Source organism: Colias philodice, chromosome 1 (genome assembly GCF_061535455.1).
Source record: "Colias philodice isolate Cphi_HAF_F1 chromosome 1, ilColPhil1 Martin Lab GWU primary, whole genome shotgun sequence".
Taxonomy (NCBI): domain Eukaryota; kingdom Metazoa; phylum Arthropoda; class Insecta; order Lepidoptera; family Pieridae; genus Colias; species Colias philodice.
The window spans coordinates 6,740,963-6,756,775 of NC_143086.1; the positions used below are offsets into that span (position 1 = coordinate 6,740,963).

Sequence of the window (15,813 nt, forward strand, 5' to 3'; positions counted from 1 at the left end):
ACATAAAGTGGAAATTTCAGGTCTGTAGTCTGTACCACGCGTAAAACCAAAGAGTATAATGAATATTAAGGCACGTAAAACGTTTGGGTTTAGTGTCCCGTTGATTTGACAGCGGTAGTTAAACAAAGATTAACTATAGAGAACTTGCATACTTATCAATATTACAATTTATATGATTTATTTATTTATTTAGACTTTATTCTAAAAAGTACGATAATTTCGAACCAAAAACGCCTAATGTACGATAATTTTACGCCCCTGGTACGATAATCAGCTCACTTCAGGTTGCTAACACTGTCACTCACGCGAAGTTATTTATCTATCTACCGGAGGAGTTTTATTTTACAAAATTACATTGATTTTCTATTGTCTGTTTTATTGATATTACTATTGTTCATGTATTCAATTCTAAAATAAAGCAATAATTAATTCTTTAGTTGGTTAAGTAAACTAACACAAAATGTTAATTGCTTCTTTTGGAAGATACCAATGGCCGTATAGTTTTAGTGTTATTGAGTGTTTGTCTGTGCGGGAACTATAAATCGAAATGTTTTTATTCAAGAATGTGATTATGGACACTTTATATTGGAGAAAATGGTTTCTTTTTCTAGTCATAGCCTTAAGTCGAAGGCTTGATTTGGTAAATGGTGAGTAGGTATTCATAGTACTATGAATATTGGTATTTATGGATATGTACATTGACATTAGGTCCTAAATCGACACTACGACTACTCTAAACTACCTATTCTATCATGCATTCAAGTGTTTCAATCAGATACAAACAGGTCAAAGTTTCATAGTAGTTGTTATGTATTTCTAGACTTTTGTGTTACAAATAGGTTCAAAATATACATTGTATGCGGAAACATTTTCCATTGGTATTCAAGGATGCTGTAATAAGTAGCTAAACAACTACGAAACTTTGGTTCAAGAGAATCATCAAATGTAAATGATTTATTGTTTTAATTTTTACTCATTTGCATAATATTTCCATGCAAAACCTGTTTTGTACATCATTTTATATTTATGACATGACTATACGTATATACATACAAATTGGTAATATAAACTCTTCTTATAAAATATATCTTTATTTCACATCTTAATATATATAAATCTCGTGTCACAATGTTTGTCCTCAATGGACTCCTAAACCGGCACTCAACCGATTATAATAAAATTCGGACACCATGTGCAGTTCGATCCAACTTGAGAGATAGGATAGTTTAAACATGTAGGTACCACGGGCGAAACTGGGCCGAACCGCTATAGTCCAGGAGGAATCGGCGCATGAGTACCGAAAACTATTCCACCTCAATTTTTTTACGTGATCCTCTTCAAATTGCCCTACTGATGATATAAATGCATGTTGCCATGGGGCAACCCGGTGCCATATTGTTTAAACCGAAATTGTTTAAACAATTGCAAGGAATTGTTATTTTTCAACCGGACAAATTTTTTTTATATTTTTTATCGAAATACCAATAAAAAAGGTCCAATTACTTTTCACGATAAAGTTAATATTTTCAAAGATATGAATTTTTTAAGGTTTGAAAAATCTCAAATTTGGGTACTTTCGACCCATGAAAAATATATTTAAAAAAAAAATAATATATAAGTAATATTTTTTTTTCAATTCTCTATACAATAGTTAATAATATTGTTAATAGAGATTTAAGAAAATTTCATTGTTTATATCTGTTTTTTAATTGTTAACTTCGCGCGCTCACAAGTACGCGCCGCTTACCTTTAAGTATCGCCGTCTCTCTCTTACTCATGCGCTGCATCGGCCTCTCTGTGTCTTGAATCATTATTTATCATTTATCTTAAAAACTATCAACTTTATCAAGATTTCTAAAGAGAGCAATCTTATTAATAATTAAATTGTCTACAATTTGTTTCTTATATATTTTTTTCTGAAATCAATTTTTTTAAAGTTATTTAAGCATAAATTGAAACATGTAATTAAAATTACTTTTTTGTCAGTTTATATTACTTTTTTGTTATTGAAACAGCAAGTAAGGTAAAAGACCCAGTTATTGACACTGGCCTAGTTGTTTGACACTCGCAATTTGATTTTAATTAAAAGAATGAAATGTTCTCAAAAAACCAAAGATCTTAAAATTTTTAATTCAAAAATTATATTTATTAATTTATTAGAATTGATTTGTTTTTTTTTTAACTAAAATAAAATTTAAAGTGTCAATAACTAGGTCTTTTACCTTATTAATTACATTGAATAACTTCTTCAAACGAAAGTTATAGATGGAGAAGTATGAAATAATAAAACAAGATTTAAAAATAAGTATTTATTTATTATCAATATTATTTTTATATATTATATTCTTACAGTCTTCTGAATCACAACCACATAGAAGTATGCAACTTATATTATTTGTGAGCGCGCGAAGTTAACAATTAAAAAACAGATATAAACAATGAAATTTTCTTAAATCTCTATTAACAATATTATTAACTATTGTATAGAGAATTGAAAAAAAAATATTACTTATATATTATTTTTTTTTTAAATATATTTTTCATGGGTCGAAAGTACCCAAATTTGAGATTTTTCAAACCTTAAAAAATTCATATCTTTGAAAATATTAACTTTATCGTGAAAAGTAATTGGACCTTTTTTATTGGTATTTCGATAAAAAATATAAAAAAAATTTGTCCGGTTGAAAAATAACAATTCCTTGCAATTGTTTAAACAATTTCGGTTTAAACAATATGGCACCGGGTTGCCCCATGGCAACATGCATTTATATCATCAGTAGGGCAATTTGAAGAGGATCACGTAAAAAAATTGAGGTGGAATAGTTTTCGGTACTCATGCGCCGATTCCTCCTGGACTACTAGTATCTTTATAATTTTTGAACATGAAATTCCAATATGAATCCTTGTTCTCAATAAAAATAACAAAGAACCAAATTCATAGTCTATTCAGATGCAACCCATACCTTAAACATTACTTATTCCTAATTAGTAAGTATAGTTCCTGTGCTAGAGGATTCTTGTCTGTAAAATTCCTCTCCTTTACTCATGTTTGTTCATAGTCATTTCTAGAGTATCCTAATAAAGGAAAAATATATAATTTAGCTATTCTAGCAGAGGTAGTAAGTTTAATTATTGTTCCATTGATACATAATGCTAATGCTGATTTGAATTCTCTATTTTAGGCTTGAAGTGTTACTGCAATATTGAAAGTTCCAGCTGCCCTAATTCAACATGTGAAACTGATGGTTTTTGCTATGCTTCTACAACAATTGACAATGGGGAGCAAAAGTACACTTTCCAGTGAGTATTTGTTTTATACAATATAGTCTAAATTCTAAATAGTTTCCAAAATTGGGGCACACATTCACTGGCTGTACCTTCTACAAACTGACATTGGTACTTACTTAGTTTCTGTTCATTTAAAGGAAATAATAACAATATAATTGTTTGTATAAAGCGCAGTGCAGATTGATACTCTAGGGGTTTAAAGGTACATATTTTAGTAAAACAGTAAATAATAATTGTTTTAGTTTCTTTAACTAGTTTGTTTAAACTTTCTGTGATTGTTACAATTGGCAAAATATCAACACAAATCTCATTGCGTTTGAGTCTTTAATAGAATCATATTTTAATCAATTTTATCAAATCATTGACATGTGTAGTGAGGTGGCCTTAAGCTGTTTGAAAAGCAAAGCTTTCCCTCCTGTGTATCCAATGATATGCAGACAACCAAGAAATTATTGCTGTACAAACGATTTCTGCAATACTGATGAGGTATACCGAGAAAAAATTTCAAAACTACTTCATGTCTCAACAATGGGTAAGATATTCTACGCACTTGTGGGCGTGTGATACCTTCTTTGAAGACACAAATTTTGAGTTGTTTGTTGTACTTTTACATATATAATTGCATAATTGCCTTGACATATATTACCCATAAGTTTTGTGTTGAGATGCCAATATTCTAACAAATACGCTTATGATTTAGTGATTTGAATATGTACCTACTAAGCGAGAAGATTATGTCTGGCCCATAAGTTGAAAGTTAATTAGTATGTTTTGAATGATGTGTAATGTTAACAAATACTTTAATTTTTCGAGTGTGCATTGGTTTTGCTTTAACATACTAAACATTATGTATGGTGGTTCCACTCGCGGCACAGTTGTATCGAGCTGAAAGCTTTGATACCCATCGAGCACCCGTTCAGTTGCTCCACTACGAGAACTCGAAACGAATCGGTGGTGATAGAGTGTTGTAAGTCACATGATATGTGCAATCGGGACCTGCGCCTGGAGATTCAGTCGAAGCCGCCAGGTAGGAGCCGCGCGGAAGGTAGTGCCCTCGATGTGATGCTAACTTGCAAACTAGCTTGCCGCTCTTGCCACTGGACACCTTATTAATACCAAATGCGTAGCACCAATGTTTTTGTCAACGTTAAACTTATAGACGGATTGAACTACCTATCGTTTCGGCTCTTAATTTACTAAGTACATATTGATGAGAAAGTATAAGCTCAGATTGACATTCTTGTTACGCTTTTGTTTAATTAATATTTCACTTCTTCTAGCTCCCAAATGAACGCGGCTAGCCTACAGCTTGGTATTGGCCGCGAAGCAGCATGGCTGTGTGTGTTTTTTTTTTATGATTTGACTAATTTCTTTCTCCTTCTTAGTTGACCGGCATTGATCACCGTGTAGGGTTTAAATTATATGCACTAATTTAATAATTTATGGTATAGATGTTGGAACCAAGACACGATATTTCCTCCCGGAGATAGACCTATATGGTGTCGCGAGGACGAATCTCCCGATTTATTTTGCTGCGCAACGGACTTCTGTAATAGCGACTTCTTTCCAGGTATGGAAATTGCTAGAAATGTGTCGTCCGGGCGTCTATCTGGGGTAGCTTTGTAATGTTATGTCCTCGTCAGCATTTGTTGGTGCCGTCATGACAAATGGCATAGTAAATTATTACCATAACTTCATTATATTTGTATACTTTCATTTCAAAAGGAGCCAATTTACCGCATGAAGGAAAAAAAAAGCGTAGAATGTATTTGCCGTCTGGGACCATTACAGTCAGCATAATCTTAATGTTGTTTTTTCCCAGCTCTTCGTTTTCTATTGAATGTGGCTTGATGCCATGTTATAAATAATACAATATGTTTTCGAATAAAGTTTTAACATATGGGAAATCATTTCGAAAGTAAAATAGTATAAAAAATTATACAGTTATGTACTTAAACAATTAGGAGCAGAGAGCGGTCGCCTCCACGCAGCGATTACGTATGTCTTGCGTGCATAGTTCATTTATGACATGAGGAATGTCTTAGTTGTTCGACCAATGGGAATTAATAATAACGTGAGTGATCATAAGCCGGTTTATATTAATTTTAGCATGTTTTTCATTTCTTTGCTAACAATAAGTTTACTCAGAATGTTCTTTTTTGATGCTTTTTTAGTTTTAGTTTATTATATAGCATGTTTTAACTAATTTATGCTGCATAGCAATCGAATTATGGACTAACAAGCTATTTTTAATTACATTAATAATAGCGTAATATAAACCTTCCCAATCATATTAATAAATAAAATAATTGGACATAACATCTAGTTCTTAGAAATGTTATTTTCATTAAGTACATATTTCTCTTTTGTTTACTATATTTTTTCTATTTCTAATTACTTTGAATACCGCACCTGTAAATATTATAAGTCTCGCTTTCATAATTACTGGTTAAAACCGTTTGTGTATTTTACTTTTTCAATATAACGTTATTAATTTAATCTACACTTTGATCTTAGGAAAATTCTCGCCAACGCTCAAATTCACTCAATGTTTTTTTTGCTTTTTTTCAAATCAATCAAGTTAATTGCTTTTTCTGTACCTAAAGACAGAGCAAATTACACGAAATTCATAAAATTCTTCAAGAGTCCTTATGTAGTTTAAGAGCTTACTTACTAGTGACAAACATCTTGACACGAGATTTAAATACTTGTTAGATTTTTTAAATGTGTAGTAAATGTGGTGACGTGTTTGTGGTGATTGGCTAATTTGTATGTATGTATATAATTCAGATATGTTTGTTTAAGATGATAGTCAATTTCAATCAACACCCAGTATCAATTTATTTTCTTTGTTTCGAGTTTATCGGAATTCCTTGTACCATTAAAGTCCTTTATATCCGGTCTGTGCAATTTAAACGCACTGTATGTCAATGTTTTGTTTATCATTGATATTCGCATTTGTATACCAAGGACTCCCCGACTGTTCACGGATATGCCATCTGAATATGTAGTAGCATTGAATATGTAGTGAAAACAATTCGTACCTACTCCGGGATGTGTGAGATAAGGTTGCGAATTTATCGTTGGTAATGTATCGATAAAAGAAAATTAGGTATTATACGTTTTGCCATGCAATCGTTATTAATCATCGAAGATTTTCCTGTTTTATTTTGAAAGATTTTGTACAGTTTTGTATCGATTTTTGACAAAATGTTTAACACCAAAGTGCCGGGCTCGTCAGCGACAGCATGGCAAGTAGTGCCTTGGATAATGGGTTTGATGGTGCTGGGAGTGTGCGCAGCGATCAGTATTTGGTTGATCAAGAGGCCTGGCCGGAAGGGCCACTCCCTACCGCCATACGCACCGGAGGACTCGCTCTGCGAAACCCGACATCCTATGATCAAGACGACGATTCGTGATATGATCGAACTTACTACCTCTGGGTCGGGGTCTGGTGAGTAGACTTCAATATAATAAATAATAATGAATACTCACATTAAATATTTCCTAACACGTGCTGATGTTCAAATTTATTTTATGGAGATTATGTCCCGGTTTACTTTTCAAGGTTGCTAGGAAAGTTTGAAATTCGCAGAAATACTTACTTGTTTTTATGTAACTTGTTTACTGTGTTTACGTTTTGTTATCAAATGATATTGTATAAAGTATAAACAGTTTTTATCGATTCTACATATCATAGGTAATTTGTATATAGATTGACAACTTTAAAGTTAAAAGTCAAGGAGATGTAAATTAAGATAATATTATTATGCAATCTAAATACATAGTAATATGCACCTAACTAGTGTATCAACTATCAACGCAACGAAACATGAACACTACTATCGATTGCTTTCCTATAATGGATTATATTACTTGGAATATTTTTACTCTTTATTCTGTAATCTTCAACTCGTCCGCGTAATATAAAATAGAAAAGTATTATAAGTATAAAAGGGTCAATATTTTAATCAATTTAGCGTTTAAGCGTGTAATAAGTAATAACATATTACACAAACATTTGCAGTTTGCACACGTTTACTAAAATTTTTTTTGGTGAATTTTGAACAAAACTTTCCTTTTTTTAGGATTGCCATTGCTAGTTCAACGTTCCATTGCGAGACAGATTCAGCTGATGGATATCATTGGTAAAGGCCGTTTCGGTGAAGTGTGGCGTGGTCGCTGGCGTGGCGAGAACGTCGCCGTGAAAATATTCTCCTCCCGCGAAGAGTGCTCTTGGTTCCGCGAAGCAGAGATTTATCAAACGGTCATGTTGCGTCACGAAAATATATTGGGTTTCATCGCTGCCGACAATAAAGGTGCGGCAGTTGGTTGTAGTGGAATATATTGTGGTACTACAAAGGGCAAGACAGTTTTGCATTCAGGATTTTTTTGCGCGATCAGCTCCATCTAATGTCTTATCGAACATACAATTTCTTTTTTTGGTCTTTTTATATGTCATCCTGAAAAGAAGAAAGCGCAATCCAGTCCATTATGTTTGGGAAATTCCTGCATGCAAAACTGTTATTGCACTTCTACATACCGTTTCCTAATATTTATGCTCAGTTCGTTTCTCTAGCTAAATTTTGTTTACGATTCTTATGTACTAAGTTTAAGCTTCCTTCTTTACTCAGATAACGGTACCTGGACACAGCTGTGGCTGATCACCGACTACCATGAGAATGGATCTCTCTTCGACTTCTTGACCACTCGCACTATTGACTCCAATACGCTCGTCACTATGGCGTTGTCCATTGCTACTGGCCTGGCTCATTTACATATGGATATTGTGGGCACTAAAGGTAATTGTAATGGCAAAGGTAATTTTGTGTTTGTAAAATCTATATTCCCTGAGGATAGACGTATGTACTTTGAAATAAGGTTGTGTAATGTGTATTGTTTGCAACATGAAATTGGCTGTGTTTTGTTATATTATAATAAATATCTTTATCACTGATGTATTATATTAGTTTTATATTTTGTATACTTTCAGGTAAACCAGCGATCGCTCATCGCGATCTCAAGTCAAAGAATATTCTTGTGAAGAGCAATTTGACTTGCGTCATCGGTGACTTGGGTTTGGCCGTGCGACATAACGTGGCGAGTGATTCCGTCGATGTGCCTTCTACTAACCGTGTCGGTACAAAGCGATACATGGCGCCTGAGGTGGGTTAAAAGATCTTTGACAGACTTAAACTTTGGGATAATTGTTTAATTATAGCGCGAAATACTTAAAATACTTATTAGTATTTGAAAGAAAAGAAAGAAAGAAAGAAAACGTTTATTTAATGGCACATAGCCTCACAAGTACATAATGAAAACAATTTATACAATACTTATATGGTACTAGCTTCCGCCCGCGACTCCGTCCGCGCGGATGTCGGTCTTCGCGTGGATGGTTTATTTCTCCATTTTGAGTAACTCTGACAATAACATCTTATAAATATCTATTGGACCCAAATACGGCTAGGCCTATAATAATACGCAACGTGTGTTCGCGGTTCTACAGAACAACGTCTATGGATAAAACTGAAAAATTAAGATTAATTTTTTTTTACGTATTTTTCCAGGATAAAAAGTATCCTATTTTACGCCCAGGATAATAAGGTATAATTATACCAAGTTTCATCGAAATCGAACCGTTAGTTTTTACGTGATGCCTGAACATACAGACAGACAGACAGACAGACAGACAGACAAAAATTTTTTTAATCACATATTTGGGTTTGGTATCGATCCAGTAACACCCCCTGCTATTTATTTTTTCAATATTTTCAATGTACAGAATTGACCCTTCTACAGATTTATTATATGTATAGATTAAAAATACACATTGAAGTGTGTAGTCTGTGAAGCATGATACCATTAACCCATTGACCACCGAGCGGCCCGATCGGGCCGAGACACAATAGATTTTCTATTGTGTCTGTGATCCGAGGACTGACGGATTAAAAGGGGAAATCACTCGGTGTACATCTGCACAAATAAATATTATTAAAACATTAATTTTGGCAAAGCCTCTCACAATTATAATTCATTTTCCATTATTTTCCATTTCTTTCGCAGTTTTGATAATGTCAACGTATATCATAGTATTTAGATAAAGTCTATAAATTCCAGTCTATTACCAAATCTATAATTAAAACCTTATCACCGGATATACTTCTTTGGGGGTGTTATCGTGTTATTTCATCTATATTAAATACAAATATCTTTGGTGAACGAGCTAGATAGCGCCAGTGACGTCACAAACTGGCATCGACGATTATTGAAGTATGCGATGATAACGAGCCGGTATTTTGCAGGTATTGGACGAAAGCATGGATTCGAGGCAATTTGATCCTTACAAGCGTTCGGATGTGTATTCGTTTGGGTTGGTCTTGTGGGAAATGGCCCGTCGGTGCGGGAGTATGCCTGATGAGTACCAGCCCCCGTACTATGACTGTGTGCCGCCAGACCCGGCTCTAGACGATATGAGACGGGTCGTTTGCACCGAGAAGAGACGGCCCAATGTACCCAATAGATGGCACTCAGATCCGGTAAGTGTTGGAAATTCTGCCTTGCGAATTTATTAAACATGTTTAAATGTGCGAACGCAAATACATCTCAAACTTTCTGTGCTCAGTTCGACATAAATTCTCAGAAATGACATCCATACTAAAATTATAAACGCGAAAGTAACTCTGTCTGTCTGTCTGTTACTCAATCACGCCTAAACTACTGAACCAATTTGCATGAAATTTGGTATGGAGAAATTTTGATACCCGAGAAAGGACATAGGCTACCTTTTATTGCGAAATATGTACCACGTGCGAAGCCGGGGCGGACGTCTAGTATGCTAATAAATGGATGTGTTACATTGCAATGGCGATTTTTTCATTGAGCTTCTCGTTCGTCCAGGTGCTATCGGCTATATCGAAAGTGATGAAGGAGTGCTGGTACCAGAACCCGGCGGCTCGGCTAACGGCGCTGCGGATAAAGAAGACGCTCGCCAACATCGGCACGGCGGATCAGATTAAATTGTAAAATGTGATTAAAGACAAGTTTCCAAGTCTTCTGTCCCTTTCTATTGCTAAGAAACTCCCTACGTTAGAACGGGATAAATGTAGTTTTCGCACTCTACACTCGCGACATTTCTAAGGGATAGAAAGAGGTGGAAAGTTTCGAATTCAGTCCGTAAATGGGGCTTGTCTCTTAGGCCCTTAGTGAGGAGAGTTCTTCGCCTTTTCTGATAAACTCTAAATTCATTATGTGAATTATTATTAATGTTTAACTTTGCCTCGAAGGAAACTCTCCTCATGTAAACCGGCCTCAGGTTGGGAATATATTTTGTGGCCGTTTTTGTGACCGTCCGCCGGATCGAATTGGGTTATTTTTACTCAGATTTATCATTTATGCTTTTTTTTAGCACGCATTAAGCATTGATTTATTTTTATATTTTTGAACGTCATAGATTGTAATCGCTTTGACTTTGTATTAAGAAAATTTTAATTTTTGATCATTATTTTTTTCTTGCAGATCTTATTTTTGTGTTATGATTATTTTTATAAATTATAATACACTTATTAGATTACGTTCCGACAAATTATGTAGAGAATCGGATTCGGACCGGATAGGTAGTTTTATTTGATTTATATTCCCAGCCTCAGTACCTTCAATAATACTAGCCATTATTTATGTATCTTTTTCTAGACATTCTAAGCAATATATTGTAGTGAAATTTAGTGGCTTTTGCTTAGTGTAGTTCTAGACACGTAGTTGGCAATTTACTAATTTGAAATTTATTGACTGTAAATATTTATATTAAAGCTAATTGTACGATTCTTCTACGAGCCTTACTTGTAGTCATATACATATTTGCTATTGTACGAACGTCTTATTTTGCTTTTGGCGCGAATGCGAAAGCTAGGTTTTTAGTGCTTAAGTATGTGTAAATAAAATGATAGGTGCTTTTGTTGATATTGGTTTTACAATTTTTATTATTGTTAAATTATGATGATGGTTACAATGTATTATTGGAGGTGACTTAAATGGAATAAATAGCCGCGAACGCGGAGACCACGCTTCCACACTAATAAAAATAATAAAAGTAGTTAAATACTATATCAAAGCAGTTATTAGACGAAAATTAATATACTCACTGACACGAAGTTAGAGTTATCAATTACTAACAGGGTATATTGTAAGGTAAAATCTACGTTGCAACATAAAAAGTTCAAATGTAAACAAGAGTTGTGATAAGTTACTTGATAGAAATTGTTAGTGTTTCGATGATAACATTTAAATGAGTATGTAAGCGGGAAGCGTGGGCTCGGCGTGAGCTCGAGTGGTCCGCCTAGTCTTCTCTCCTGATCCTACCTCTTAGATTATAATCGACTAATGTTGGGCTCCCGTTTGATGTCAATGCTTTTCTTGCTCTATTTCCTCGTATACTGGTACTAATTTTGCGAACTATAATCTTTTCTTTTCGCTCTGTTTCCTCGTATACATTTTGCAAAGTTTTGTAGTTTAAGTTTAAAGTTTTGTAACAACTCGTATACCTAATGGTTGTTGTTGTTACAAAACATTTTGCGATGTTTTGTAACAACTCGTGCAATGGTATACATTTTGCGATGTTTTGTAACAACTCGTAAAATGGTATAAATTTTGCAAAGTTTGGAACAACTCGTATAATGGTATACATTTTGCGATGTTTTGTAATAACTCGTAAAATGGTATAAATTTTGCAAAGTTTGGAACAACTCGTATAATGGTATACATTTTACGATGCTTTGTAACAACTCGTGCAATGGTATACATTTTGAGATGTTTTGTAGCAACTCGTAAAATGGTATAAATTAAGTTTTGTAACAACTCGTAAAATGGTATACATTTTGCGATGTTTTGTAACAACTCGTATAATGGCATACATCTTGCGAATTTTTATAACAACTCGTAGACTGGTAATACATTTTGCCGAGTTTTATAACAATTCATTTGAGCTTCCGTTTTGTTTTCGAAATATTCTAATTTCACTTTTCCTACAATAATAATGGTATTTTGAAGTTTCCCATCAATAAGTTACAAATAAGGGTAATCGAGAATTGTTCTGTTTCCCTGTGACGAAGAGCTCACATCGAACGGGCCCAAAAGAGCATTTATTGTACTAACATGTTATATGGACTTTGAGTTGTAGTGATATTTTTCGTTACCAAGTATGTAGTTATTAAAGTTTTGTTGAGGGCCCCTGATTCCGTTTATTTATATTATTATAGCGCATAATTATATAAAAGTGTGATTATTAAATTACGTAATATCTTTTGTAAACAATATTCTGTGATAGACGGTAAATCGCAGCTAATCGGGTTAAGTTGACTTTAATTATTTGCATATACGTATTATTTAATTAGTTTATATGTATCTTGAACGTCTATTGAACTAAAATAATATATATGGCACATAGTTGTTTTGGCCCTGTATATTTATAAATTAGATTTATTCATTAGCGTTGTTCCATAAGTAACGATTTTGTGGTGTACATATTTTACAATTTGTTACGATTTGTACTTTTCACTAACATTAGTAGCTAAGTACGAATAGTTATATCGCTATGTTTGAATATGTTCGCTAGGAGCGTTGCACGAATCGAGTTTCATTTAAATATCATAATTATAAAGAGATATTTAATTGATTAGTATCGTTATGTATTTATAAGGTGAAAATTGATTCACTAAATCGATGTTCGTCACGTAAGTGGTACTAAGCAGTTCTCTGTATTTAGGATAAGTCGATAGGCGTAGGCCTCGAGAAGAGTTCTTGTACCTTTTTATTGTTAATTTATGATATCTTTTTGGAAAACCGCTTAAAATTGTTTAAATTTTATAAATACGTAAGCAGTCATGGGGTCTCGAAGGAAATTACGTTTTACAAAAAAATATGTAAGCAGAGATGAGTTTACGAAGGAAAATACAGTGGCGTTATTGAGTTTTTTGGATGAATGCTATCATGGTATTGTATATTATGCTTCATAAAACTGAAAAGGGCTAAATAACGAAATAATGAATTCAGGAAACATAATGATGTCGTATATCTTCCATTTACAAAAATAAATCCCTATTTCCCATGGTCAATGGTCATGGCTTCACGCGTGAACAGCCGGACCGATTTCGATAATTCTTTTTTTTTTATGTGTCTAGAGGCGGACGGATCTTACGAAAAATACTAAAAATATTAAAATTGGAATACTTAACTATTTAAACTTCACGCGTTTGTCCATTCGTGCGAAGAAAGGACTAGGTCTGTCGGTCAGCCAGTTTAAAATAGTTTGAGATAAAGATTATGGATATTAATTTACATTACAACCAGTACTTAACTTTAAAAGTTTTAAATTATATTATATCTGAAAGAAAATATAGGAAAAATATCCTCAGTTTGACGTAAAAGCATTATAATTAACCATCATCAATGAGACATCTGGTGAAGTCAAAGAGTAGGTACTTACTTCAAATAAAAATCACAATATTAATTAATTTCTTTCGTGAAATCATGACTGTTTAATGTAAATTAAATAACAATATGGTGTGTAGAACTAAGCAAAAGAAGTAAAATTATAAATGGCACCTATTGTATTTGACTATAACAGTTTGTGCGTGGTCTCCTTGGGGCGTGGTTTAAAAATATTCGGAGTTTGTATATAAGGAGATATAAGTATATTTATAAGAGTAAATTTAATCGTTTAGATTTCATACATTTCGAGTAACGATTACTTTAGGGATAATACAAGCGAGTCAAAGTAAACCGCGTTTTTAACCGACTTCAAAAAAAAGGAGGAGGTTATCAATTCGGCCGGTATGTTTTTTTTTTATGTATGTACACCGATTACTCCGAGGTTTCTGAATCGATTTACGTGATTCTTTTTTTGTTCGATGCGGGATGGTGTCGAATTGGTCCCATAAATTTATTCGGATAGACCCAGTAGTTTTTATTTTATGAGCATTTTTGTCTGTATTTGTAAATGTTGCAAGTACAAGTTTGAAGTCGGTTGTTTTTAACGCAGTTATCACTTGTACAATATGCTTTATATTTTCACATGTATAATTTAATTTACACATTGAGTTACTATGTACTATGTACTAGAGAGGCCATCTGCACTACACTATTTGTAACACTAGTTAGAGTCAATCGTCTCAAACTAATTTTTTTTGTTACATTGATTGGTTTTAATTGATAAGTTTATTCATATTTTTTTAATAAGATAAACAATATTTATTTGTTACATTGATTGGTTTTAATTTATAAGTAATAAGAGGCAGAATATCTACAAAGTGTATGACTCACTAGCCGCCCTGCGCCGCCGCGCTTGTCGCACAGATTTTTTTCGTGGTGTGTCCTCTCTATAAATAATACCTCAATGCATTTACATAGAATTTACGTTATATAATTATTTCCACAGTCATTGAATTACTCTTCCGTGTAATCAGTAGGGCATTACCATCCAAGTCTGTATCCATACTGATGTTTTAAAGTTATACTATATTAGTCGGATACGTTATATCTTAATGTGATTTTGTACGTAATTTATTTTTCCATTATTTTTCTTTTACTATATCTATCATATTGTTTTTAATTTATAACCGATTGTTGTCAATTTCGTTTCTGATTTGCATATTTTATTTGCAAATAGGTATATATTTTCTCTAAATAGGTACATAATTCATACAAGATATTTTACTAAACCTGTATAACTAGTATATCAATGTTCCATACTTATACATACGTATAAACAAAAATAGACTGATGTATATTTTAGAATGTTCAACTACAATTAATAAACCGACACCAACAAAGGGCATCCATCAGCAGCATATAATAACAAGACAATAGTAAATTTGTATATACCTATTTAAACACTAAAATCTGATACTATTTATTAGTAAATAATAATTATGGAAGTATTGCTGTATATACAATAACAGATGCGCTTTGGTGGCGTCGTGCGTGTGTCAACCGTGTTTTATATAAATTTGTATTTACAATATCCCTACTGATGATAATCTCGCTTAGTGATGTATCCTCGCTGAAATATATTAACAAATCTTCCAAATAAAGACTGTCAAATATACAGACAAGGAAAAATATTTAAATTGGAAATTTTTTATAGATCAGATACACGCTTAATATAGCGCTTAATTTAATATTTAATATTTTTATAATGAAGTTAAGAAATGTACCTAAATTTTATAACTTAAAATTCTACCTGATGATAAAGCAATACGACACCGTGTGTCCATTTCAGACTTGAATTCATAGTCTTACATTAAATATACAAATATTTTTATCATATTTTTAGTACTAGTGTAGGGCTGTAGTATTTATAATCAGTACAAGTTACTTGCTTTCAAGACAATCATTGATTAAATATCCTACTTACGGTATTACGATTATATATTTTTACACGTTCATTCAATAGTTGTATTTATTTAAAAATCTTGGAAAGGTTAACGCATTGGATATCAATGCGATATTCGAGAAGGTAACTTTTTTAAT

The 15,813-nt window shown here is 33.0% G+C and overlaps 1 protein-coding gene across 3 annotated transcripts; it reads left to right on the forward strand.

Moving 5' to 3' along the window:
• The first annotated feature begins 312 nt into the window (after positions 1–312).
• Positions 313–13,197, forward strand: babo (TGF-beta receptor type-1 babo). 3 transcript variants are annotated; one of them, XM_089710225.1, is made up of 9 exons: positions 313–647; positions 3,183–3,300; positions 3,663–3,820; positions 6,515–6,742; positions 7,377–7,607; positions 7,923–8,090; positions 8,282–8,454; positions 9,594–9,827; positions 10,189–13,197. In XM_089710225.1, exons 1-9 carry the CDS (start codon positions 548–550, stop codon positions 10,312–10,314), a joined length of 1,536 nt encoding a protein of 511 aa, XP_089566351.1. In that variant the 5' UTR covers positions 313–547; the 3' UTR covers positions 10,315–13,197. The 3 variants fall into 3 exon arrangements, with proteins under 3 accessions (XP_089566351.1, XP_089566198.1, XP_089566258.1); XM_089710072.1 differs by lacking the exon at positions 3,663–3,820 and adding an exon at positions 4,164–4,315; XM_089710132.1 differs by lacking the exon at positions 3,663–3,820 and adding an exon at positions 4,740–4,858.
• The last annotated feature ends 2,616 nt before the right edge of the window (positions 13,198–15,813 follow it).

Coding starts and splice junctions, on each gene's coding strand:
- babo (XM_089710225.1), top strand. CDS start 548: ATGTTTTTATTCAAGAATGTGATTATGGACACTTTATATTGGAGAAAA. Junction 3,301..3,662: donor GAGCAAAAGTACACTTTCCA/GTGAGTATTTGT, acceptor TGACATGTGTAG/TGAGGTGGCCTTAAGCTGTT. Junction 7,608..7,922: donor CATCGCTGCCGACAATAAAG/GTGCGGCAGTTG, acceptor TTCTTTACTCAG/ATAACGGTACCTGGACACAG.